This window comes from Manis javanica, chromosome 17 (assembly GCF_040802235.1).
Source record: "Manis javanica isolate MJ-LG chromosome 17, MJ_LKY, whole genome shotgun sequence".
NCBI lineage: Eukaryota > Metazoa > Chordata > Mammalia > Pholidota > Manidae > Manis > Manis javanica.
In genome coordinates, this window is record NC_133172.1 from 52,104,796 (window position 1) to 52,132,042 (window position 27,247).

The following is a 27,247-nucleotide window of genomic DNA, read 5'->3' on the forward strand; positions in this document are numbered from 1 at the left end:
CCGGGGAGCTTCCACGGCAGGACGTTTCCACTTTATTGTCTGTAAACTCTTCTTTGGTAAACAAGAAGACAAGAAATAGAAAGAGAAAAGGAGCACGCTGAGTCAAGGAGACGAGGAAGGGGCCAGCGCCCCTCACAAAGAGGAACTCTGAGAAGACAGCTACACCACTGGCCAGGTGGTAGGTGGAACTTGGGAGATGAGGGTAGGTGGGGGCATGGGGGAGAGGCAGGGGAATGGGCGGGGAGAGGCCACTGCTGGACATAGAAGCATAAATCATACAGCAAATGAGCTCATGCATCACAGCGCAGAGAATCGGGGAACCTCCACCAGGCCCCACCCACGTCCATGCCCAGTAGGTCAGGGTCGGGTTGGAGGGGCTCCAGGGTCAGCAACCCATCCTTCATCTCTCCTGTCCTGCTCTGCAGGCCGGCGTGTGCAGGTTGCAGGGGCCAGGGAGGAGTGCTCACGATTGGGGGTCTGGGTTGAGGGGGCAGGGTTTGGGGGAGGTGGAGAAGCAGCTTCTGTCTCCTTTACATGGGGGTCTCACTGCAGAGGACAATCTCCAGGTCCTTGCGGTAGAGTTTCCCCGCCTCGGCCAGGGACATGACGCTCTTCCTGTAGTTGGTGAGCTGCTGGATATTCATTTCCTAGGAGACACGGGGAGGGGAAGAGCTGCTCACTGGACGGCCCCACCCAAACGGCCCACCTAGTTCACAAACACACCCACAGAAACTTTCTCGTACCCCAACCCAGTGCAGGTGGCTTAGAGGGATCAACAGCATGGGCTCTGGAGCCCGAAAGCCCTGGGTTAAAACCCTCCGTCTTTCACTTACTGACTGCATTGCTCTGGGGAAAGTACTCAACCTTGCTGAGTCCTGCCTCATCTGTAAAATGGGTACACTAATAGTACCTGCCTCCCCGAGGTGTGTAATGATGATCAGATGAGGGAATGAATGCGAACAAACTTAGCACAGTACCCGATACACAGCACGCACTCCCGACACAGTAGCCTGCGGGATGACAGTCACTGCCTGTGCTCAACTCCTACAGATCCTTCTACCTCCCTGGGCCTCCATATACTCAATCTGGGTCCCTGCCGCCGAGGAAGAGAATGCCAGGGAAATGCTATGCCCACCCATTCAAACAAGGGACGCTGACTTCTGTCTCCTCCAGCAGCAAAGCTCACCAGCTTACTTCTTGTTCACTGGCTTCTCGTGGCCTTCAGAGGCCACTAAGGTGACCTAGGAACATACGCCCATGGTCTCATAAAACATGGAGGCCAACATCGGACAGAATACGAACATCTGATAGGCCTTGTGTTGGATATAAGGCTTTACAATAATTGCTTTAGGTGTAAATAGTGAATAGGTCTGAAATATAGCAAAGTCATCAACATGAGAAAATCACTTGAACTATCCTTTTCTTCCTTCCTCCCTCCCTCCCTTCCATGCCCCCTTCCTTCTCCCTCATTCCCTCCCTCCTCCCTTCTCCCCTCCCTTCCTGTCTGCCTTTCTTCCATATTGAAAAGATCTGTTTTGTTTTTTTAATGCATCCCCTTCGAGGCTGATGCATCATCATCCCCATTCAGCTAATGAGAAAACAGAGGTCTAAAGACGAAGGTATTTGCTAAAAGATCAGACCAACTCTATAGCTATAAATATTTTTGGGCCTGAGTCTTGAGGTCTAAGTATTCACCTGGCTGACCTGCCTTCAGTCACCTCTTCCGGCGCTCAGAGGTCAGTCTGTTACTGCATTGTTTCAGGACATGCCCTTGTTACTGATTTCAGGTTTTGTGTCACCACCCAGCCCAAACACACTTTGCAAGCATCTCTAGCTTGGGGGATGAGAGGGTTGGGGGGCACTGTCCCTAAACGTGTGAAGTCCATGGAAACGTCAGCTAGTTTATAACACTGGGGCATGTCTGAGCACTCAATTAGGAGCCAAGGAAGGGACCCCATATATCAACCTTGAGCTTGAGAAGCCCCCTGGCTCAGTGTGGCATCAAGAGTCTGAGCAGCAGAGGGAAGGGCCTGCTTGCTTTCTGTCTGGAAGTTTTGCTGGAAGCTGGGGAAGGCACTAGTGAGTTGCAATTGCCTTAGGAGTGCTAAGAAATACTGAAGTTTGATCCCAATAGCCTGGCCCCAGGAGCCTCTAACATTCATCTGCTCAGAAACCATATCACAGCCCATGCTGGCATCATTAAAATGGAATGTGCAACTGCCATTCACCAAAAATGGCCTTTCCCTTCCCAACTTGGGTGCTGTTATTTACAGCCACACAGCTCTCTCTTCCTGTTGATTCATTCTGTCCATCCCCAGGTGCCAAATCTTGAGGCGAAAAGCTCCCAGGTAAATAACTTTATTAATATCCTTGTTCCTTCACTTTCAGAGTTGCTTCCTAACTCCAACACCTGACTCTTTTTTTTTGTTTCCATATCATGAGTTGATCTACGCAGCTGCCAAAGCTATTTTACGTGATAATCAAGAAAGAGCCTAATTAGGTGATGACCAAGAAATTCTGGTCACTCCCTGGACCTAATGGCCGCCTGCAGGGTGGACCAGCTTCACGGGTAAGGCAGGGCCATATGGAGAACTAGAGTTAAAGAAAAGGCATATTCATTATGATGCCCAACACTCTTTGGATGTATAAAGGGGCATAAATAATTTTCTCCTAGAATTTGGTGCCAGGAAAAAGTTTGCTAAGTTGAAACACTTGGTGAGTCCTTCCTTTCTTCCTAGGAGATCTTTGCTTGCTTGTAATTTATTTTCTACCTCTTTCGAAACGCAATTGTAGGTAACATAAAGAAAAAAGATAAATTTAGGATGACAGAAATAAAGGACGACATTCAGGACAAAGATAAAGAGGTCAGGAAGCGATTGGAAAGGTAGACACAGACTCAGAGGCTGAAGTGACTTTTTTTCACTGAAATTGAGCAGTAAATTTAGCTCTTGCCTGGCAGCCAAGGCAGCTAGACAACGCCAGGAATTACAGAGTGTTCGCTGTCTAATTAAAGAAAGCAGTGAAACCATTTGCTTGGAGAAAGACATTTTCTGGGAGGTGAAGGAAGACAGCCGCAAAGGCTGGTCTCCTGGCTCTTGTCCCCCTGGCCCCCCCAACCCAGGCCACCGAGATGAGCCTGCAAGGCCTCCTCGGGTCCGCCCAACAGGCAACGCGACTCAGCAGTGACGGAGGTCAGTTCTCAGACGCTCCCAGGGCTGCTTTTAGCCTCTTGCCCAGCTGCAGATTCTGCAGTTCATCCATGCAGTATACCCTCCCCTCCTGCTGGACCTGCTCTCCAAATCTCACCTTGCGTAAAAAAGACCTTTTGGCTGGCAATCTGGCTGACCCTCTCATGAGCTGGGCCAGTCAGAACTGCCAGTGCCTTATCACAGTGTCATTCACAGCAGCCAACAGGCAGAAACAACGCAAGTGTCTGTCCACAAATAAACAAAATGTACAGACACACAATGGCATGCTATTCCGCTTTGCAAAAGAAATTCTGACCCCACTGCAACATGCATGAACTTTGAGGAAGAAATGAAATAAGCCAGACACAAAAAGACAAATACTGCATGCTTCCACTTAGGAAGTTCCTTAGAGCAGCCAGATTTGCAGATGCAGGAAGTGGAATGGTGGGTGCGAGGGGGCTGGGAGGAAGGGGATGTGGGGATCTGGTGTTTCATGGTGCAGAACTTCAGTTCTGCAGATGAAAACAGCTCTGGATGGGTGGTGGTGATGGTTGTACGATGTGGGTGTATTTAATACCACTGAACTCTAGCTAAAAGTGGTTAAGAGGGTAAACTTTGTGTTATGTGTCTTCTACTACAATTAAATAGTAAAAGAAACATAAGCCAATCAACCAGGAACAAAACAAAACAAAACAGTCACCCCACAACGGCCACTGTCTTGCTCTGGGTGATCCCAGGGCAGCGAAAGGCCCTCGCGGCACCCCTGTCCGCCCCCCATCAGAAGCCGCTGCTCCCCCCGGGGCCGCCACCCCAGGCCTCCGGGCCCAGCCACCTACCTTCCTGTTTTTGTCGTACAGATCCTTCAGAAGAGCGTCCAGCTCGTTCTCGTCAATGTAGCCGCTGCCGTCCTGGTCATGGGGAGCAGGGAGTTGGCACCGAGCTCAGGACTCAGGCCCTGTGACCCTCACCTCGCCCCCTGCTGCCCCCCGACCCACTCCAGGGAGGTCTCAGACTCCAACCTTCCATTTTCTCTGCCTAAAATGATGTGTCCAGACCGTGTGGTTGCCAACTACCACAGTCACCTCTGACTTTACCACTCAACACAGGAAAGGGACACCTTTTGTTATGTTTCATTCTGGCGTGTTTCATTTGCATTGAAAATACAAATGAGATTCAAGAAAAGTATTTAGCTAACTCCCTGAGTGCCAAATCCCATCAGATGTCAGGTTGAACACAGGAGCTATTTAAAGTTTACCCCCAACCCTTTAGTTCATAAGAAAGACCACTGGGGTCACATGGGCAAAGGTGGCAGCTGTTAAGGAGGTCCTCTTGCGCCCAGCTTCCTAGCAAGCACCTGGCTCTGGTGCCAACTTATGGCCAGGCTCCTAGAGCACCCTACGAGTACCTCCTCCCTCTGGCTCCCAACAGCCCAGTCACCCCAACTCTGAGTAAAACTCTCTCTTGTGAACTATTCTCTCCAGTGCTTTACAGGACCCCAAACCTGGGGCTTCACAGGCTATGGATTTCAAGTGCCATTTGTGTTCCCACACAGCAGAAGCTGCTGCAGGGCATCAAGAGGGACAGGAAGAAATGACACGGCCCGAGCCACCCCGCTGGCATCCGTGGGCTCCCCTGCTGGTGCGGCATCCTGCCTGCCCAGCCAAAGCTGTGCCCCTCTCACCTTGTCGTAAAACGTGAAGATCGCATTGAACTCCTCTGCAGTCAGCTTCATGCCCTGTAAGGCCCAAGGTATTAAAGAGAGAAGCGAAAGCCGAGAGAGTGTGTGTCTGTGTACATGTGTATGGGGGTGTATGTGCATGTATGTGTGTATATATGTATGTGTATGCATGTACATGTGTATGTGTGCAGGTGTATGTATTTGTGTATGTGTGTGCATACACATGTATGCAGGTATGTGTGTGTTGGACTGCTGGGCATCGGGGTGGGAGGGTGAAGCTCAGGGGGATAAGGGGACAGGAGGAAGCTAAGAAGTGCAAAGAGGCTCTTTTACCTGAAATTTAAGCAGGAAGTTTTCCTGTACAGGTAAGAGTCTGGAAAGAGAAGGTGAGACCAGAGATTAGGAGACAGTGCAGGAGAACGTCTCGGGCCTGGGGGGGACGCGGAGGCAGGCCTGCAGTTAGGGAGGTGGTCTTGGGCTCTCAGTACTCCGAGTTAGAGGAAAGCCCTACAAAGAGGGAGAAGACACTGAGGTGGCGATGTTTGTCTTGGCTTCTTGACACTGGACCTGTCACCCTTCCCTGGTTGCACTTAGGGATAGGAAAAGTAGCACAGGACTGGTCTGCAGGGGCCATGTAACAAGCGACCCCAGGGGTGAAGGTGGCACTTACCGGGACATCTCGGAGAGGCCCAACTTGCCGTCCCCGTTCAAGTCAAACATCCTCAGCTGTTGGGGACAGAAAGAGGTGCCTGGGTTATTTGCTCTGACCTTCTCTGTGGGACCTTGACCTGCCCTCCTCTTCTAGTGGAGAGGAAGGAAGATGGGTGGAGGGAGCTCGTGCCTCCTCTGAGGTCGTCTGGAGGCCAGAGCCAGCGTGGTCTGAATCAGTCACCGGGAAGACAGCAGGGACTTGGCCATTGCCCCTCCATCCCCTCCTCAGGGAGGGCTGCCGAGGAGCAGCAGGCCCGCCCTCCCCAGGCTTATCCTCTGTGGAGATTGTCATGGAGCAGGGCCTCCAGTCCAGGCGTCACCTCCCTACGGACCTTGGAGGGAGGGCGTGTGGGGCCACGAGCTAGCATCCCTTGTGCTGGCTGCTGTGGGAGTCACTTCACCCAGGCCTGAAGAAGCAGCCGACGAGAGACCCTGCAAACCCAGAGCCCCACCGGCAGGGGGCCCAAGCCCAAGCCCCCGGGGAGGGTCCCCTGCGGCCCACTCACTATGGTCTGGGTGTATTCCCGGAGCTTGGGCTCACCGCACGGCCGGTTCGCCTTCTTCAGCAAGTCAGACAGGAACCCCTGGAATACAAAGGGTCCCCTCAGAGCTCCCGACCCACTCAGTCAGTCCCTGTTCACTTGGGTGTTTATCCAGACAGGCGGTGGACATCCTCCTGGGGTCTGCCATGTGTACAGCTTACATCCCTCACAATTCCGTAGCTCCTTAGTGCCTGTGGAGGGACCTTGAGGGCTGGGAGGTGCTCCTGGGTGCAACCTCACCCCGCAGGATAGGTGGTAGAAACCGGCTCTGGCTCCGGCCCTGGGCTAAGCAGTGCCTGGGCATCACTGCTTCAGAGGAACTCAGGGGTGGACGTACAAGCCAGAGGCCAGCCTGCCGGAACTGCCGTGAGGATACCTGTGGTATGAAATGTGGCATGGTTGCCCTCTTTGGCCCTACAGCTCCGTGTTGCTGATCTTACATGGATGCCCTGAACATGTCCAGCAAGTTAGAGCCAGGCCGTATGTTCCCTGATATCCCTGATACTAATCCGCCAGGCCAAGCCGACCACAAGCCCATGTTCCTCACCCGGTGTCTCCTCTCCCCCCAGCTGCCTTAAACCCACCACCGCTCTGGCCTCAGTCTGATTCTCCATGCTCTCCCCAAGCCCATCCTACCTTGAGCTCGTTGGCTTCGATGTAGCCACTTCTGTCTGTGTCATACTTCCGCCAAGCCTGCAATGGCAATGTCAATCCGTTCACAAAAATCTATCCGCATCTGCAAGCCTCCTCCATTTACCTCTAATGAATCAGACCAGATCTTGAGATTCAAGAATATTACAGTGAGGTGGGTACATGGAGATGGTATGTCCCTCCGGGTTGCTGATGAAGAAATGAGGGAAAGTGTCTGGGCCGAGGTCACACAGAGAGGGAAAAGGCTTCTGGGAAAGGTCTCCCCACTCTAGCTGGCTACAGGCCTGGGTCTCTGTTTGGATCATCTTGTAACCAGGGGTAAGGTTTTCTGAGGTGCTAACCAGGCAGCTTCTACCAGGGCTAGCCATAGGGTCTGGTGGATCTGGTCTTCGCTGTGGGTATATGGGGTGTCCTTTCATTGCTCTTGAAGCTTCTCATTCCCTGATGGGGGCTGGGGCCAATGGTAAGAACCTTCTAGAAGGGGTAGAAACAGGCTTTGGTTAGTTTTCACTGTACGCCCCCCTCCATCCCTTCATCATGACACAAATGATGTCTGCAGGGGAGCAGAACTGGCAGTGTAATCAGATGGTTTAGACTATCCCGAGGCCACTCCCCACCTTTCCGATAAAAAAGCATGCTTCTTCCTTTCTTTTTTTAGGAAACCACTCCTTCCCATGCTTGGTTGCTCAGTCCATATCGTTCAAGAGGGGTTGACCCCATCTCCAAAGGTAGGCATGTGCCCTAGGTCAGGTCAATCGGTCACCCCCTGATCCCATCCCACACTGGTCTGGGCTCTGATCAGAGTGCCAATTATTCAGTGCATGGTTGAGCCCCTGCGAGGGACCAAGGCATAGCCTGCTGATCACAGCATCTAGGGCATCAAAGAGAAGCCGTGTTGCAGCAGGTCATGTGGGTCTGACCACCTCCTTCCTCTCTGTTCTGGCCATCTGAGCCACAACAGACAGTACATAGGAGAGACAAGGAAAAATAGCTGTAGTGGTTTTAAAATGTCCACAAAATTTTCACCTCCCTTCCAAAGGTAGAGCCTAATTCCCCTATCTTTGAATGTGGGCTGGACTTAGTGACTCCCTTCTAATGAGTAGAACATGACAATGTGTGACTTCTGAGACTAGGTCATAAGGGCATTGAGACTTGTTCTCTCTCTTGGATCTCATGCTCCAGAGGAAACCAACTGCCATGTTGTAAGGACGCTGAGCCAGCCCTTTGGAAAGACTTATGTGGGGAGGAACTGAGGCCTCTTGCCAACAGCCACGTGAATGCCTCCTCTTGGAAGTATATCAAGCCTTCAGATGACTATAGCCCAACTAACATCTTGACTTTGATCTCATGAGAAACTCAGAGTCAGACCTGCCTGGCTAAGTGCTGCCTTAGGCTGCAAAATTTTGGAGGTCGTTTGTTATGCAGCAGTGGTAATCGATACAGTGGTCCTGAGGAGATCTGGTCATTTGTACAACTGCCCTGGAACCCTAGCCTTTCACCCAAGCCATCTGGTGGCGAGGAGGGAATACCATGGTCGTGGGGGGAGAGGGTGCTGTCTGTGTCTGGGGCAAAAAGTCCCCAAGAACCTGTTTCCCCACCTCTTTGGTCTATTTTGGTGCCTGATCATATTTCTTAGATTTGCTTCCAAGTTTCCTTCCCTTCTCCATCAGCTCCAAATACATGCTGGACCCCAGTAACACTTGATTTACAGAGAGTCAGCAAACACTAATTATTTTCATGGATTCATATCTCTTGCCTGCCCACTTCTCCAGATCATGCCCGTGTTTATTGTCAGGAACATAAGAGCTTATAGATATTTTAGGATCTTTCTTTCATAACAGTAAACAAGGCTGTGAAATTCTCATGGTATAGTAATGGCTCAGAAAATTTGGTCTGGATTTTCTTTTGGTCCTGATTTTTTTAAAAGGGTAGCCTTATGCTACAGACCACTTGAGTAGATAGTATTTGATTGGCAGAATGTCTTTTCTCTGGGGAAAAAATGCAAAGCACCAGCTGCTTGGGAGTGGGACGCTCCCACAGGCCTGGCTTCCCTCTCCTCTCCCTCTCCGAACCCACCTCTGCTCCCACGCTCTCAGCTCAACTTCTCTTTCCCTTCAGCACTTTGGGTCAGTCCCAGTAGGTCATTATTCTCTTTCCATTCAAGGAAAAGACTTCAAGAGATCTGGGCTTTGTGGAATCTCAAAGTGAGGTGTCACTGCAATTAGGCATTCAAATGTTGTGCTGAGCAGTGCTATGGGGTCTCCAGCACAAGTGTTTCGGGGCTGCCGAGGGGCCGTTTGGTGTGGCCAGCTGATACAAATGGGACAGATGGACAACCCCAGGGGGGATGGCACTGTTGGATGCTGGGGTCCTGGGAAACTTGCGGGTTGTTGGGTCAGCACGTGTGCTGGGCATAAAGGATAAAGGCAGGTAAGAATGTGGAATCAAGTCACCTACACAAAGGAAAGCCACTGATTTTGAGAGAGTGAAGGGGAGAGAGATTTTCTGCTTCCCTGTAAGCATCTCTGACCCCTGCAAGCTATCATCAGCCCCGTTTGCCCAGTCAGTGGGGGAATAGAAGCCAGTCTTTGACTGCCTCCCTGTCAAGAAAGAAGCGTTAGGCATAACACTCCCTTTTCTAGACAGAAAACCTGACGCTCTGACACTCACGAAATCAGCTCTCTGACAAGTTCTAAGTATATGCAGACTCCCCCCGAGCCAGGCAAGGGAAGGCTAAGAACGGAATCCAGAATGTCAGTTACCAGCTTATGGAATCTTGCCACCTTGAAAAAACTGGAGAAAATCCTTTAAAGCACCATAAAATTAAACCCATATCTGATGCTTAGGCAGGCTGCCACTTAAAAAAATGACTCATCTGCTGTGAGATTCGGTTATTTCGAACTGACTTTCTATCCATGGGGGAAGCCCCAGGCCGTGTGGGTTTCTGGTCTCACTCGCCAGTGGCTTTAGGCAGTGAATCACGGAGAGGAGATTACCGGTGGCTGGAAACAGGTTTAACGCGATGACTGGCAGCTCAAGTGAAGCTGAAGGCCAGTCATGATTTATCACAGCAGGCAGTGTGTGTGGGGGATGGGTTGAGTTTACTCTGAGGCACACGTTGAACGGCTAGGGTGCAGAGTCCCAGGAAAATAACCAGAAATAACTGGTAGTTTGCTGGGCATCAGGATTAGTGATGTATTTGGTTGAACCATATGGAACTCCCAATTTTTGTCAATCAAAGATGGCAAAATACCAGCAATTTCACGTGGTTCAATCCATTGGTTGAATATTACTCAAAGACACTTGAGTTTGGATGTCCTATTTCACTGAGGATCTCAAAGAATTTCTATTGCAAAGATAGAATACCTGTTTTAAAGGGAGACACTGAAGCCCAGACCACAGTCAAAGATCAAACCTCGAAGATACTGGAAACCGAAATTCTCCCTGGGCTTTTCCAGCCTTGGGATGCACATAAAGCCATCCTTCCCAAATGTTCTCCTTGGAACTCTGATTTGAAGGACACTGAGGTTATTGAGTGAGAACAAAATATGGGAGATCTTGGAGCTAAATCATGTGAAACAGGTCACTTCATTGCAGGATTTCTCAGAGATCATACTATGCAAATGTCTGTGACGCATCTCCAGAGGTGAGATGGTGTGCTCACAGCATTTCCCACATGTCCTTGACCCATACTGACTCCTCTCCTTACTCCCCGCACTTTCATGTGCACACGCATCACCCAGGGTTCTAGTTAAACTATAGATTCTGATTCAGTGGGCCAGGAACTCTGCATTTCTAACAAGCACCCGGGTGATGGTGACGGTGCAGGTCCATGGACCACACCTGGAGTGGCAGAGCTCTGAGAGGTGTGGCATCTCCCAGGGACCATTCCCAGGCTTTCGGGTGGCCTGGCTCTGAACACGGGAGAAAAGCAGGTCCCTAGGTGTGGAGAGAAGGCAGTGCCTCGGCCTCACCTCCATAAATTCGGTGCTTGAGCCCACGTGCTGCCGGAAGCACAGAAGGAAGTTCTCCTCGGTCGGCAGGATCTGTGCCAGCTGTGAGGGTCAGAGAGTGACAGTTACATTAGGGAGGGCCCTGCAGGAACAGAGCAGACTTCCTGTAGGAGGGATGGAAAATGGCCAGTGGCGAGGCAGCATGGGGTTGCGTTTCACTCCATTTTGCTTCCTTCCTGAGAACAGCCCTTTGACGGGGAAGAAGGATGTTCTGAGAAGTGTATTTGGGTCACCCCAAACCTTAGGGTTTGAACAGCTGGAGGGAAAGAAAGTGGTGCCACTTTAAAATGCAAGTATCCGGACTTGAAAGAATACTTGGTAGGTTATTCCGTATATATAAAATTCTTATAAATGCACATTAATCTGAGATTGGTGGTTGCTTGGGTTGGGATGACCTGCACCAGGCAGAAGAACGTTTTGGGGGTGATAAAAATGCTGTATCTTGATTGTGGTGGTGATTACATGGTTGTATACAACTGTCTAAACTCATGTAATTTAAAAAACCAATAGTTTATTGTATATAAATTATACCTCAACAAATTTGATTTTTTAAAAACGTGAGTACTCTTGTGCAGGAAACACTGCTGGCTGCCCACCCCCTAGCCTTTCCCCACTTCTTTGTTACCTGTATCCTTGGCACCCTGGCAAATCCTGATTAGCCCAAGTCAGCTAAATGTGTCAATCCTCTTTCCCTTGCCAGTGATTGGCTTATGGGTAGGCATGTGACCTAGTTCTGGCCAATAAAATGCAAGGGGAGGTCTGCTAGTGTACTGAGAAACGTTTCCTTGTTGTATGAGGGACCAAATGAGATGGGTCCTTTCTGCATCTGGTGGTGGTTGTACGTAGATGTGATGCCTGGAACTGCTGTAGCCATACTGCTACCAGTTTAAGGATGAAGCTGCTTTGGGGGCAGACAACAGAACCAAGAGAACTACAGAAAAGCAGGGCCCTGCCTCCTTCACCTGGAGCCTCCTTACCTGTGCCTTTCCCATGAGGAGTCTCTCCTGGCTTAAGCCAGGAGTCGGTAAACTATGACCGATGAGCCAAATCTGGCCCAAGGCCTCTTTCTGTAAAAAAACTTGTATGGGAATATGGCCATACCCATTCGTTTACATACTGTCTACGCCTGTTTTTGTTCCACAAAGGCAGAATTGAAAACTTGTGACAGAGATTGTCTGGCCTACAAACCCTAAACCATTTAGCATAATCTGGATCTTTACAGAAAAAGTCTGTTGACCCCTGGTTTAAACCCACTTGCATCAGGATTTTCTGAGACTTGCAGCTTAGGTCAACTATAGTGGATGCTCTTGGTGCCTTTCCCTGACCCCCTTTCACTAGCGGGTGGACCATACCTCAGCTGCTGTGAAAGATGACTGTTACTGGCCTGTAGACATCCCCTGCAGAACTGCCCCCCACAAAACTAGGGCTGCCCCAGCCAGCCCCGCCCCCACCTGGAGGAGGCAGCTCACATCCAACAGCTGATTGACGTGGGGGTACAAAGGACCACCTCTCACCTCAAGGTGGGCCCAACACTGGGGCACACTCCACACCCCAGAGCTCCCCAAGGGCTCAGGTTAGGACAAGGTTCCAGCTGTGACTGCAGCCACAGCCTTGCGTAGCTCCTTTCTCTGCCTTTTCTCTGTCTCAGTCTCTGCTTCCAAGGCATTGGCCTGAGGTAGCACCCCAACCAGTCCACCCCTGGAGGGGCTACACTGCTGTCATCTGCCACCATCATTATTCTTGACCCCTTGGCCACAGGTCACAAACTATCTACCGGACGTGTCTGGTTAGGCCTGCACACACATGCATAGGTATATGTGTATGTATGAGTGTATGCACGTATATGCAGATTGTTAAGTTAATTAAACAAGGAGGCCATTAGACTGAAGGGGCCTTAGTGCCTTAGCAGCCTGTGTAAGCAAACCAAAACATATACAGTCAAAAGAGCCCAGCTGGCCTCCCCAGGTAAGGCGTCCACTTAGGCGATAACCAGTCACCCTTGCTCGGTTCTGGCCTCTCTTTACAGAAAGAAGTCTTCCCTCCGGCTCTGTTGATGGAGGGTTCTGACCACGTCTGGTTTGGAACTGCCCATTTGATTTTTGCACAAATAAACTCTTTAAAGTTTTGATATGCCTCAGTTTATCTTTTAACAATATGTATATTTGCATATATGAATGTATGTGGGTATATATGCAAATATATTTAAGATCTATATGTATATGTAAATTATATTTTGTATGTATATATATTTATTTAAGTATATATAAAATAACATATCTGGTGTGTATATATACATAAATATATATACATTTATTTATTTATTTTAAATTTTGCCTTTGGGTACCTTTGCATGAGACATGGACTCTCATGTTCCCCAGTCTTCACCTTCTCCTCTCCCTTAACTGGGCTCATCACACATTTATGTGTCTACTGGGGGGCGCATGTAAGGTCTCCATCCCTATCTGATTTGTTGCTTCCTCCTTCCTCGTGAGACACAGAAGTCCCACCTGTCCTCAGTTGGTTAGCCTAAGCACTGGGGAGAGGCCCTTCCCACGTGGCTCGTAGCCAGGACGACGGGACTCACCTCTGCCATCTCGATTTTCCCATCTGCATTCTTGTCATACTTCTGCATGAACTCTTTCATCTTCTCCCCAAAGTTGTCACTCTTTGACATCTATGGAAAGACGAAGGGGCTGGGTTTGCTGCTGGGTCCCAAGTGAACCATGGATGGACTCACATCAGTGGTGGGAATCATTTTGTGCCCCAGATAGCAGGCATGCAGCCAGGTTGAGCCGATGCTCGGAGGGATTTCCTTTCCAAGATCCTTCAAAATCCAAGTGGTCTCTTCTTTGAGGCTCAGTCACATAATTTTCAAAGGGGAACAGGGCATGTGGACATGCTCTGTCCCATGTAATTAAACAGGCCCCTTTGCCTTTGAGAGGGATTACACCACCATTCTATCAGAAGGGCCAGGACTTCTTCCCATCACTCAGATGTGAGAACTGAGAGCCCCACATTATGCTGAGCAGCTTATTCCAGTGGCCCCCACATGTCCTAAGTGCTCAACCAGAGCAAGGTGAAGGGCTCATTTTTCTTAAGGACTAAGCAGCAATTCCACGTTATTTTTCACTCTGATTTTATGCCATGAGGAATGTAGGAAGGAAGTTCTCCTGTAGCTGAGGGGGAACTTAAGTCATCTGCGGGATTATTGTGACACCCAGCACAGCAAAGGACATCAAAAGTCCCTGTAGCCCATTGTTGCCTGTCTTAAACTCCAAAGTTCTCTTAAGTTCTTAAATCTTACCCTGGTCTGGGTGCTGCTGATTAATTGTATGCATTAATGAACACCTCCTCACCTCCTAATCAATGATAGACCTGCTTGGGGAGGTGGTGTCTCTGCTTTGCTTATCTGATGACTTCCGGGTAGGCTGTGTGCTTCCTGGGATTGGGCCAAGGAGAATTCTACCAATTCATAGTCTTTTCTGAATCCCTCCTATTGTTTTTATTTTTTTTTTAATGTTTTAATCAAATGTACATCACAGGGGTTCAACAGCCCCCCTCCCACCACCCCTGTCCACTCCCCTCCCTCTTGGTAACCACTAGTCACTTCCCAGTGTCTATCAGTCTAATACTGTTTTGTTCCATCTGTTTTGCTTTGTTTTTATATTCCACAAATAAGTGAAATCATAGGGTATCTGTCTTTCTCTGCCTGGCTTGTTTCACCGAGACTGATACCTTCTAGATCCATCCATGTTGTTGCAAATGGCAGGATTTCTTTTCTTTTTGTGGCTGACCTCCTATTGTTTTTTGCCTTTGGAACCTGTCTCAATTTGCCAATAGGTACTTATCAATGTGTATTGTTTTACACTTACAAATGTGCCTGGAATGATCCTAGGCCCTATCGCAAATGTGGTCATCCTGTGGAATTTTTATAGCAGCCCCTGTGAGGTGAGCAGCCTGTCCATTTTACATGCAAATGCAGACTGAGATGAAGTGACTTCTCCCAAGGTCACCGCTTATTCAAATTTGAACTCATGGCTCTTGCTTCCAAGGCCAAAATTATTTCTACCACCTAACAGCTGCACTGAGAACCAGACCTGGATGCTGTCAGTTGAGACTGTTGTTGACAGACTTGAAAATCACCTCTGATGCCATCTGAGGAAGGGAATGACCAAGAGAAGGATTTCAGATTTGAAGCACTTCGTAAAAACACATTCCTCTACCAATCCCATGATCCTAGAGTCAGTGTTGAAGCCTGTGTTGTCTGTGATTCAGGCTTCATTATCCTAGTGATGAGGGGTGATGGGGGAACTGTTGGTAAACAAACCATGAATCATCTCCATTGCTTAAGCCCATTGCTTGGACCGCCTTACTGGGGCGCCCTGCCGAGCTTTGAGCCAGGAGCTCACCAGTGGATTTGTGACTCATCACCTGAACTGCTCCATGAAGATTGCTAATAAGAGGTGGATTGGCCAACAGACACGCAGTAGGGTGGAGTGGAGAGACCCCTCCAAAGGATGCATTGGGGGCTGGCAGTGGGGAGTGGGGCTGGCTCCATATATTTGATAACTGGATACGGGAATCACAGCAGACTAGCTCCAATTGCCTTAGCTATTCAATAATTCAGACACTCCTCCAAAGGCTTTAGTGCATTCAATACTGCCAGGTAGGCACCCAGGGAAACAACGTCCCTGCTCAGGGCTGCGGCGTGATTTGGAGTCACTTCGGGCAGGCGTGGACAGACGGTCTGACATCCCCATGAAGGAGGCCGGCTGTACCACCAGGTTCAGATACTGGTTTGGACCAAACCTCAGGTTTCTCTTAGGTGCTTTCTGAGGATTCCAGCCCCTGTCAGCTTAGAACAGCGCTCCTCCAGGGAGGACCATTCTGTACCCCTAGCAGGGAACGTCTGGCAATGTTTGAAGATATCTTTGATTGCCAGTTGGAGGGGATGCTATGGGCATTTCACGGAAGAGCGAGGGGTGCTGTTTATCGCCCTACATGCACAGCACAGCCCCCATGACAAAGAATCCTCTGGCTCCAAACGTCAACAGTGCGGAGGCTGAGAAACTCCCATCTGGAATAAAGGCTCTTGAACTCCCCTAGGCATCCAGCCTTGAGTCAAGACCCTTCTGAGCATCTTAGAAAGGATGTGGATTCTTCCCTAGGGAAAAATACTTTTATACACACACACACACAGACGCAAAGCTGTGTGCTTTCAGGGGGCTTCTCAACCCCTGGGGTCCATTCATGAAACCCCTCAATCCCAGACACTCTAAGAGGTAAGGCACTCTTTTTAAGGAAGTTTTCCAAAAAACTTAAAGACCTTTATAAATAGAAACTCCAAGGGCAAGACCAGAGATATCAGGGCCACTAATGGAAGGCAGACGTCAGGACAGTGGATGCTCAAAGCCCCAGTCAGGATGACAGAGACTCCCAAGCTGCAGGAGCAGGTGCCAGGCTTACCATGCCAGAGCCTTTTCTTGCCTTCTCCAGCTCTCGGAAAAAGTTTTCTAGCTCTTTACCTTCAATATACCCATTTCCTGTGAAGACAGCAAAGAGGAAAAAAAAGGTAATTAACCTCAGAGCTAAATAGTAAGACTGATTAAGGGGTGGGGGAGGTGTTGGAAAGCCGGGGCCTTCATGGGGAACTTCTCCTCACTGTCAACATGCAGGTGTCTGGGCCCACCTGGGCCTGCTCCGTGTTCCGGATGTGGGACTGGCCTCAGGGCGTTTGCATCTGTAGGGATGAAAGGTTAGCAAGGTCTTCGGGATATACATTCAGTATGTGTCAGTGGGAGGGACCAGCCTCTGGGTCAGGCCAGCAGAGGTGAGCAGGAGCTGGGAGCTGGCCGGGCGAGGGCAGGAGCTAGAGATCTGACAGGTCATCACCAGCCAGGTCTGTCAGCAGGTGGCAAGCCCTGGTCACCAGGTCGAATGAGGTCAGAGGCTGAACTTGGGTCTGTGGTGTCAGAGGGTGTCCTGAATTGAAGAGTGTCCCCCCAAATCCACGTCCACCTGAAACACTTCAGCATGTGACCTTATTTGGAAATAGGGTCTTTCCAGGTGGAATTAGTAAAATGAGATCATATTAGATCAGAGTAGGCCTTCATTCAACAACTGGTGTCCTTATAAGAAGGGCTCGTGAAGACAGAGACACGCAGGGAGGAGGGCCGTGTAGACAGAGGCGGAGGGCGTGATTCACCTCCAAGCTAAGGAGGGCCATGGGTTGCTGGCGATCACCAGAGACCCAGGGAACATGTTGTCCCTCAGCCCCCAGAGGAAGCAGGCCTGCCGACAGCTTGACTTTTGATGTCTGACCTCTAGAACTGTGAGAGACTAAATTTCTGTTGTTTTCAGCCACCAGATTATGGTATTTTTGTGGTACCAGCTTGTGGTACCAGCTTATGGTACATTTTTGTAGCAGCTCCAGAAAAATAATGTAAAGTGGAAAAGTGGAAAGAAAGGCAGGGCATCTGTCCTGTGGGTGGGGGCACCCAGAGCTGGTCACAGGCGTTAAGTGTAGGGGAGGCGCCCACTGCATGGTGCCGAGGAGGGGCTCCCAGGTCTGTGGGTGAGGACTCGATCCCTGGCTTTGCTGTGCTTCCCACTGTATGGCTTAGGGAATGTTGTTTAATCTGCCTCATCTGCAAAATGGGTTTTTATCATTAAATGGAATTTTGTATATAAACCCCAACACCCAAGCCATTATGAGTGTCTCGTAAATGTTGCTATTACTTTAGTCTAATTACAGGAATCTGAGTGTAAGATGGGAATGAACTTGGGTGAAAAGTGCAATCATCAGATGAGATTTCAAGGTCAATGCCTGACTTTTAAGATTGCCTAAGTAGTGAAAGGCCCTTTAGTTTCTCAAGTTTTGAATCCAGATGGACTAGAGGCTGGGAGAACTGAGTCCACAGCCAAGGGCCCCGACCTCTGCTGCGGTCAGGAGGAGGACCGCAGCCGGAAATCAGGCCTAGGGTGGTGCTCCCCAGACTCCCCCAAGCAGGACTCTCCGGGGACCTTTAAAGGACATGGATGTTGGCTCCAACCCCCACCTCCAGACATTCTGATGTAATTGGTTTGGGGTGTGAACTAAGCATTGTGATGTCTTTTAAAGCTCTGCAGGTGATTTCCATGTACAGCAAAGTTTGGAAACCATGGGCCTAAAAGTCAAGTTTCAAATCTGATCTAAAGCAGTTGAACAAGATTCCTGCAGAGAATATTCAATCTGAACAGGAAAGTCGGGCGGTAACTTTCTTCAAGGACAAGTGGAATTACATACTAAACACACAAAATAAAAAAAGAGTATTACCCTGGCCTCTGGAGGGGGTGGGGGGGATTCTTCCCAACCTCTCCCCACAGCGTCCCCTGAAAATGTAGATTCCAAGTAAATAACCTTAGAGGCTCCCTCTGGTGGACAAGATGCCACAATAGCTATTTTGGAGAAACTCAAGGGAGAGTTAAGCTCCGTGTATTTTTGTCTGCGGTGAAAGGATGCGGTTGTAATTGGAGGTGGGGGAATGGGACTTGGGTTCCCTGTTTCCCCTGGGATAGGGTGGCCATCTTTCTTTAGGATGTACTGTGGAGCTTCTTGGGGGGTTTGGGATGTCATGAGTGTGTGCCTAATGGCCTGTGAGGCCAGCTGGAGTGGGGGCGTGAGGGAGTGGAGGTGGGGGAACGGGAAGAGGGGGGCTTTCTAGGCAAAAAGACAGTCTGGTGGATGATGGCTCTGAGCTGGAGGAATGAGGAGTTTCTCCCTGGCCGCTCCCTGGAGGGGCTCTGGCTCTTCCTGTTTCTCGGCAGAAAGCTGAGGTCAGCTGTGGGCCCAGGTGCAGCTTCCAGAAGCCGGTGCTGGGCTGAATGGGGGGCTCAGAGCTGGCACGGTGAGCCCAGGTTGGGTTTGGATGGAGCAGGGGCCACTGAGATGGGCCCCGAGCCAAGCCAGGGCGGGGCGGACACTGGGTGTGGGAGTCCGTTTCCTGCGTGTGATGAACTCGGAGGGGCTGGCCTCTCAGTGCAGGAGCACGTGTTTCAAAGAGCATCTCCGCTCAGCTCTGAACAGCCCGTCCCAGCCTTGCTGTTGGGCCTGCTTTCCCAGTGGCCCTGCTGCTGCCCCCTCTCCTCTAGCCCCTCCCCCATGGCACAGGGGGTCGGGAAGTCCCTGGCCCTCTTGGGTAGGCACCAACCTGGTTCCTCTCCTGCCTCTCTCGCACTCACTGGCACTCTGGGATGCCACCTCCCTGAACCTCAGTTTCCTCACCTGTAAAATGGGGATCATGAGAGTGCCGTGTGGCACTGAAGATCAGCTGGGATAGTGAAGTGCTGGCCCATAGTGAGCCTCAAACACGCCAGTGGTCACTAGTGCCGTGGCTCGTGTTCTGCACGCTGCCTTGGCTGGGGAACACGCTGGCCTCGGGCTGCTTGAGTCAGGCTGGGAAGATGGCGGGGGTGCAGAGAGGGGCCATAGCAGGTGAGGCCAGCACCAAGCCTGCCCCCTCGAGCAGTCTGAACTGAAAGAAGAGTAGAAAAGTGCAGGCCCTTGGAACCCACCTTTTCCTTGGGGTATCTCTGAAACTTACAAAGAATAAATGTATTTGTTTGTTCTCTTGTTCTAGAGAGGTTTTAAGGTGCTTTACCAACCTCATGAAGCACACAGTTAGCCAGCACCTTGCCCAGAAGGAAAGAATGGGCCCTTGTGAACTTTGATAACTCCTCACAGACACACCACCTTCCATTTCTCAAAGCACACTTGCCTGTTTTCTTGGCGTCTGCAGACACTTTGAAGCCTCACTATGTGTAAGGCCCTGTGTGGGTTGCCATTGGGGATGTGACCATAGACAAGATCTAGTTCCTGTCCCCCGAGTGGTCACAATCCTTTCAGGCACACAGGATCACAACAGGGCAGAGTGAAATCCTCTCCTTGGGAAGGAAAAAACCTGAGGCAGGGAGAAGGTAAGCAATTTGCTCAGGATCACACAGCAAGGTGGGACCTAACTCCTGATCTAGGCTTCATTTGTTCATTCAGCATTTAGTGAGCATGCACTCCAGGCTCTTCTGTGTGCTAGGCACCAGGGGTGCAAAGGAGAGGTGGCCAAGGTCTGCCTGCTGGGGTAATTGGGTGGGGATGCGGTGGGGCAGACAATCAACAGGGAAGTGAATTCAAGAACGACACCTCCAGACACTGTCAGGTGCACTGAAGAGAGGATGTGATCGAATGGAGGCGGACTGCCTGGGCTACTTGGACGGTGTGGGTTCCGTGGACAGGACGCCTCTCTGAGAAGCCCCAGCTACTAGACGGAGGGAAGAAAGAGTAAGATCAGAGGCAGGGAAAGGGGCCAGGAGCTGGCACAGCACCACCGTGGAAAGGAAGCCCTCCCTGCATCCAGCCAGAGCAGCTGGCACCGCAGGAGGTTCCTAGAGGCGGGCAAGTCTCTCTTGCCTTGCTAGAAATTCCACCCCCATTCGCTCTCTGTACCCGCAACCAAGGGACAGAAAAGCAGTTCAACTCATCAAGCCTTGATTTTTTGAAGTAAATAGTAGTCCGACTTTGTGCCTGGTGCTCAGGGAGCTATGGCCACATTCCAGGTATGGGCCTGCTCCGCGAGGGCACTGATGTACGGGCTGCTGGGGTGAGGCGGCCAGACGAAGACTGGGATGGACCAGTTGAAGGCGGAGAGGAGCAGCTGAGAGCAGAGAGGCAGGCAGGGGCTGTGGCGCCCTGAGGGGCGTCCCCATCAGCGGGGCGAATGCCTTCGCTACGTCGCCTCCCTCAGAGCAGCTCCCTGCCCATCGCCCAGAAAGGACCTGTCACCCCACGCTGGGGCAGAGGACTGGTTGCCCGACACCCCTCAAGGGAGGACTTCAGCACGGGATGAGCGGCTTGCTTTTCCTCTTACAAGGTGTGGGCTGACTGGCCATTGAACCTCTCAGGGGCTGGACACCGATAGGCATGTGGTCACCATGGCAACCACCACGCCTTCCCTCGTCAGACCACATCCTCTGAGCATCAGGGGTACAGGACTGGGCGGAAGCCAGGGGCCCCGTATTCTGCCTTACTGTGCTCTGCTACCATTCTTCACCACCACCATGCCCTGGGGTCCCCCAGTTTAAAGTGGGACAATACTTTTGTGCAATTAACCTGACCACAGACACTTGGAGATCCACGAAGGATGCTCTGCTTCACCATGGAAAGTGGCCTACTTGTTTCTCACTGAGATGTGAGTATAGATTTTCCAAGGGTTGAACAGGTAAGAGCAACCCGAGTAAGAGGTATCATTCTGTCACCAGCTCTGTGACATCGAGCAGGTCCGTGTCTCTGAGCCTCAATTTCTTGATCTGTAAAAACAGGTATGACTATTCGTGCTTCTAGCTATTCCTGCATTTTCAGGCTATTGTGAGAGCCACAAAAGGTAATGTTGTGAAAGAATTCTGGAAAATGTAAACATCTCACACCAACAGAGACCATCATTTTTATACTCTGCGCCTTCCAGGTCTTCTGAACCAACGTGTGGCTGTTAAGCCCTTTGGCTCAGAGTTCTGGTGCGGCTGCTGTCTTTTGAATACTGGTTCTCAGCTCAGACTGGGTATTAGAATCACCTGGCAAGTTTTTAAAACACCATTGCCTGGGCCTGACCCCAGGGCGTCTGAGTTAACTGGTGGGGTGGGGACTTCTTTGAGGGCATGCTTGCCAATCTTGCCAGGTGATTCTGATGGGCAGTCAGGGTAAGACCTGCTTTAGAGAAGCGAGTCTCCGATGTTAAGGTGTGGGCCATTCCCTCCACCATCTATAACGAGTTTTCCACTCACCACCCCGTCTGATCTTCAAGACTGCCAGGTAAGCAGACGGGTTACCTGAGTTGGAGGGGGAAAGCGATTTAGTCACAGCTACCAGCCTGATTTCCTTCTCCTTATCCCAGGGACCTCTGTCATATCTGTTTTTGTCTTGGTCTCTCTGCCACACACACACTTCTCCCTGTGTCTCCTGGGAAGAAAACCACAGTGTAAATAGCCACTGGATGGATGTTCAGACATGATTTTTAATTTGCATTTCTGAGCTGTGCCGCTTCTCAACAGTGGTTCTGGACCTTGGCTGGGTTCCCTGAACCTGTGGACATCTGACAGCCTAATGCTGGGCCGATTCCCAGGCGTAGGGGAGGCCAGAAGGCTGGGGCAGATTGGGCGAGAGGGGAGGGGAGGTGGCAGAAGCCAAAGAGGAGGGGAGAGGGCTGAAGCCAGAGGCCCCAGATGGGACTGGCTGGGCGAAGGAGGGCAGATGATGCAATCATCTGGGAGAGCCGCCAGGGCCAGCGCTGGAGGGCACTGTTCTTGGAGAGCCTCACACCTGCTCTGTTAATTCTGGCTCCCTCGTATTGGAGGAGATTTCCCGGAGGGGTCTTCTTAACCCTGGAAACTCCCCTGGGGCACAGCTAGTGCCACCACCCAGGTCTAGAGGGGAATAAACAAGGCGAGCAGGCAGGCACGGGGGACGGCTGCGCTGGTGGCTGCCCTGGCCCAGCAAGCAGCCTGAAGCACCTTGTTTGTGAAAACGTGTCCCCGTGGCTGCCTCCCAGGGGAGCCTCAGCTCTTCACAGATGTGGCTACCTCGCCGGCTGGTGCAATCACCTTTTGAGAGGCAGGCCCCTGGGTCACGAGATGGCACAGAGGGTGCCCAGCACAAGGGTACATCATGGATGCCACACCAAAGAACTATGAGCGAAGCACCTGGTGACTGGGGGGTGAAAGTGCAGGTGAGGTGAGGGGGCTCACTCCTAGGACTTCCCCTGGTGGGGCTGCAGGCTGACCCCAAAGAACCATATCCTGACGTCACACCCAGTGAGACACAGGGACCCCACAGGTACACTGACAGGTTAGAAGAAAGCCCCCTCTGATGACTGACCTCAGCTCCCTGCATCGGACCACCTTCCCACTCCCACCCTGGCTTCAGTGTTCTGAGAAATATAATCATTTCTGTAAATCCTATAGTTACTTTAGGAATAGCAAAGCTATATTGCGTCTTAAACATATTCATAACATATTCATGTAAATAATAAGTATATGCCAGTTACCACAAGGTAACTGGTCTACCTTCCCCAGAGCCCTCCTTTAGCATCCAGTGCAAGTGCCCAGGCCTCTCCCCACCTCTGAGAAGCGCTGTTGCTTAGTTTTCCTCCCCATCTCCCACCAGGGACACAAATTTAGCAGTGACCAGTGCTCTGGAGAGCCTGCCTGGTACGAGCCCGTGGTGTGTGGGTTTGGGGGATGCTTCTGTCATTACCATTGGGTGTGGGAGAGACAAGGCAGGGTCTTCCTCAGTCCCTAGCGGTCCTTCCTGTTACTATTTCAAAGTTCCTGAGGCCCACACAGGTAAGGAACACGGCCCAATCCCTGGGAGAGGCTTTGGGGACCGCCTGCGTCACCAGGGCCATCTGGGTTCAGACGAACGCCCAGAAGAGTCTGGGCAGATTCCCACGCATGGAGATACAGATCTTTTCACATCTTTATTGTTTTGCTGATTACACAAGAAACACAAGCTCTTGTAAAATTGTCAGACACTACAGAAATTAACTTAGTAAAAGAAAATGCCTTTTACTTTTACTTCATGTACTCTGCAGAGAGAACCACTATTGTGATTTTAAATTCTTTCAAATATTTTCTAGCATTTGTGCTTCATTAATAACAAAAATGAGCTCATACTATACTAGTGTCTTGCTGCAATATTTTTTAATCTCGGTAGTACATCCTGGACGTTTTTCCAAGTCAGTACAAAAGCCCCGCCCTACCCTCAAGGTTGCATAATATTCCACCATAAAGATCAGCATAATTCATTTTTCTGGTCCCTAGTGAGCCACATTTCCCCCCCAAATATTCAGTATTCCAAAGAACTCAGTAAGTAGACTTCCTCATTTAGGTAACTTCCTTGTTAGATAACTTTATATCTACTTAGGATAGATTCTTGAAGTGGGATTCCTTACTCAGAACAGAGAATGCCTGCCGGCCTCTGGGAGAGCACCCCTCTTATCTCTACATTCCAGTTACTTCTAAAGACTAAGGCATTTGTCTGATGAGCCACAACTTGGCTCTCCACGGACCTCCTGCTGGTTATCAGCAGAACAGAAGCCTGGTGGCTGGTCAGGATGGCAGAGAGAGGCCAGTGTGAGCTTGGAGCTGGGCACCCCTCAGCTGCCTGGATCTTGCAGACTGGGGAAGTTCCTGGCAAAGTGACCAGTCGCCACCAGAACGATGGATGCAGGCATGAAGGCCCTGTAAGGGTCACTAAGAACATGGAGGTGACGTGTGAGTCATAGAGTGGGCTTGGCTGCTCTCTTCCCTACTTCTGCCTTTGAGGGATGACATCTGGACCCTCCCAAATGCAGGACCTTAGCTGACTGCTGAAGGAGAGTCTGGGGATGGTAGAGGGAACTAGGAGACAGGATTTGTGCGTCTCCCGCCCTCCCACTTTGCTGTGTGATCTTGTGAAAAGAACTTTGCCTCTGTGTGCCCCGATCTCTGCCGCTGCAAAACCTGCTCCTTCCTTTCTGCACTGCAAGGCTGATGATAATTTAAAAAATAATCCATTGGGGTAAAGTCACCAGGATGATGATGACCTCTGGTTAGGGATGGGCTGAGTTAGGGCCAGAGCAGCTGCCCCCTCCCATTGTCCTGGGAATCCAGCTGCTTCTAAGGTCTCCTTGTCTATTCACTATGGGTTCTGGGTGGGGTGGGGTGGTGGCTCCTGCCCCATGGTGGCTGTGACTAATTGGGCTCCAGTGAGGTCACTCCAGGGAGCTGGTGAGCTGCAAAGGAGAGTCCTCCCAGGGCTCCTTCAATTTTGAGTGGCAGGAAGAAATCCCAAGACAAAAACAGAAGCCAGAGTTGGTAAAAGCGGGGCCTGATAGGGCAGGGGGTGCCCTGGGGGAGAAGTGCTGAGCTCCCCAGCAACCTCTGGGTGTTGGGGAGGGAAGGGAAGGGAAGGGAAGAGAAGGGAAGGGAAGGGAAGGGAAGGGAAGGGAAGGGTAAGGTGGCTCACAGCCTAATTCTGGGTCCTTGAGTAGAATTCCAGTGTGTCTATAGCCTCATTTTCCTATTCACTTCCTCTGTGCCATCTCTGGCATTTTAATCCTCTCTGCCTGCCTTCTCTGTTAGGTCCATGGCCCTCCTGGACTTCCCTGAGGCAGTGACCAGAGAGGGCACTGGGAAGTCTGGTGGACAAGGAAGCAAGTAGCAAGTATTTAGCTCCCCTTCACATCGGAGTGGGAGGGTCCCTGAGGCACAGTGCCCTTGGGGGTCTAGTTCTAGTTCAGCTAGGCTCTGGCCAAGCCAAGGTCCCCTCTCTGGGGTTAAAGGAACTGCTCGTCAACTCCAAGGCTGAGTTGGGGGCCTTTCTGTGGGCGAGGAGGAGGGACACTTGTATCTATCATCATGGAGACACCACTCTTCTACCCCAGGCAGGTGTTCAGAAACGAGTGGGGCAGTAAGCCCCAGCTGATGCCAGTGCCACCATAACCTTACTACACGGCCCTGGGCAAGCCACTCCTGTGTCTGTCTCTTCCACACCAGGAAAACTGTGAGCGGCCCAGCAGCCTCAGTGTGGGATTCAAGAAGGTGTGATTGTGTTTTGAAAAGCATGAAGTCTCAGATAAATATAAGGATTTGCATGATTATTGAGGGCACTACTGGTTGTCCCCATAAGAATGGGGATAGGAGAGCTGTGGCTGCCTCTGTTTATAGCTGACTCATCTGGCAGGAGGCCGGTGGTATAACCTTGACCACTTGGTGACTTTCCTTGAAGCATGAAAGTCTCTGATGCACGAATACTGGCAGAAGCATCATCAGGGGATGTGCATGTCACCTGGAATACTAAGGGGCTGCAATCTTCTCAGAGGCCTTTCACCAGGGGAGTTTTACGTCACAAGCTGGGGACTGGAAGTACAACCCTTCCTTAGCCCCATTTCACAGATTTAACCATCTACCCACCTCCTTCATTGATTCATGGGTGGGTCATGTTCCTAATGCAGGTATCACATGCCCAGTCCTCTGCTGCCCCCTGGCCCCCCAGCTTTCTCAGTTGACTCCACAGGAACAAAACTTCACTCATTAGTGTCCCCAGACATTAACTCCTGCTTCTCCAAGCCCTCTGGGCAGAGCGCCTCTGTTTAGCCACCTGCCCACGCTGCTGAGGTGAGGAAAGGAGAAGGGAAGGAAGCCAGCCACCGCCTGATCCTCTCTTTGGTTCCCAACCCCCTCAATCCCAGGATAAACACCCTGAGCCACCACCCTGCCAACAGCCTGAGATGCCAGAACATTTTGGGTGCCCACCCAGCAGGACCTCAGAGAAGGAAATCAGATCACTTCGTTTTTTTTGGAGTGGTAGAGAAAAAGTCTCCTGTGATATCAGAAGCCTCTAAAGGGGGCCTGGCTTCCCTTTATGCCTGAGTCAGACCATCATAGACTTTTGGAACCCCAGCACTGGGGCCACCTCCAAAGGTCTTTCAGTCCAGCCCTTGCTTTACGGGTAAGGCAATGTCAAGACCACCCAGGACAAAGCGTTGGTCACTGAGGCATTTGAGATTGTGCCTACCCCCCACGCAGAGGTGGTGTCACCCCTCACACCCAGGATTACCACCATGAGCGGATAAGTCAGGCTGGTGCCCCAATCCTGCCCCTCTCACACCCGCTGCTGCTGTGGGTGGGACCCACATGCCCCAGGGGGCGGGGGAATGGGCTGAGGAAGCCCACAGGGTGTGCAGGAGCCCGATGCCACTCTCCGCTCCTATTCGCCGCCAAGCAGCCTGGGGAGGCCAAGAGGTTCCCTTCAGGATCCCCCAGCTTGTCCAGCCCCCAGGACCCTGTTGGCGGCTAACCTGGTATTAAACAAAAGGGGAATCTGGGGAAGGAAAGGAGTGGGCTTCTGAGACCTGTGGCTGCAGCAGCTGACGGCAGGACCTTACCTTGAGGCTGAGGGCGGGGAGGATAAGATGGCAGGGGGAGTCAGGGGCGCCCTCCCCGCCCAGGCCTCCTCTCTGGGAAAGCTCCAACTTGCCCAGGATGAGGCTGCAAAAGCCAGTGGGCTCTCTGTTGTCTATGTCAGGGGAGAAAAGTTACTGACAGTTGTCACCAGAGTGGCCGCATGTCTCCCAAACTCAAGACCCCGACCTCACCGCCTTTGCGGCCAAACACCCTCTGGGGCAAACGTACAGCTGTCCGCATCAGCAGTGTCCCCCTTCCCTCCCCGCAGGTCCCTGGGGGCGAAGGGGCACAGAAGTTGGGAGCTTTACTGACCGTCTGCGTCAAAGTGCTTCCAGATTTCCAGGAACTGGGACGCCGTCAGCTCGGCCAAGTGCAGGTAAGGGGGCTGCTGCTGCGGGCCAGCCATGGCGAGCCGCTTCGAGACCTCAGGCAGCACCGCGCTCTCCCTGCGCACCGGCTTCGCTCCCGCACTCGTCCGGGTGCTGCGCGCCACGC

General features: G+C 51.2%; 1 protein-coding gene across 1 annotated transcript; it reads right to left on the minus strand.

The window, feature by feature from the left end:
- CALB2 (calbindin 2) lies at positions 1-27,247 on the minus strand. The gene is made up of 11 exons (XM_017644390.3): positions 27,065-27,247; positions 16,250-16,326; positions 13,368-13,457; positions 10,745-10,825; positions 6,756-6,812; positions 6,084-6,161; positions 5,537-5,592; positions 5,200-5,239; positions 4,870-4,923; positions 4,025-4,096; positions 1-647 (listed from the first exon to the last, which is right to left on the minus strand). Exons 1-11 carry the CDS (start codon positions 27,156-27,158, stop codon positions 531-533), a joined length of 816 nt encoding a protein of 271 aa, XP_017499879.1. The 5' UTR covers positions 27,159-27,247; the 3' UTR covers positions 1-530.

Bases quoted from the DNA above. Each gene is read 5' to 3' on its own strand.
- CALB2 (XM_017644390.3), bottom strand. From the start codon at position 27,158: ATGGCTGGCCCGCAGCAGCAGCCCCCTTACCTGCACTTGGCCGAGCTG. The intron at 13,458-16,249 runs GTAAGCCTGGCA...GTCTTTCCATAG, and splicing joins CAAGAAAAGGCTCTGGCATG to ATGTCAAAGAGTGACAACTT. The intron at 6,813-10,744 runs GTGAGGCCGAGG...TTGCCATTGCAG, and splicing joins CAAGCACCGAATTTATGGAG to GCTTGGCGGAAGTATGACAC.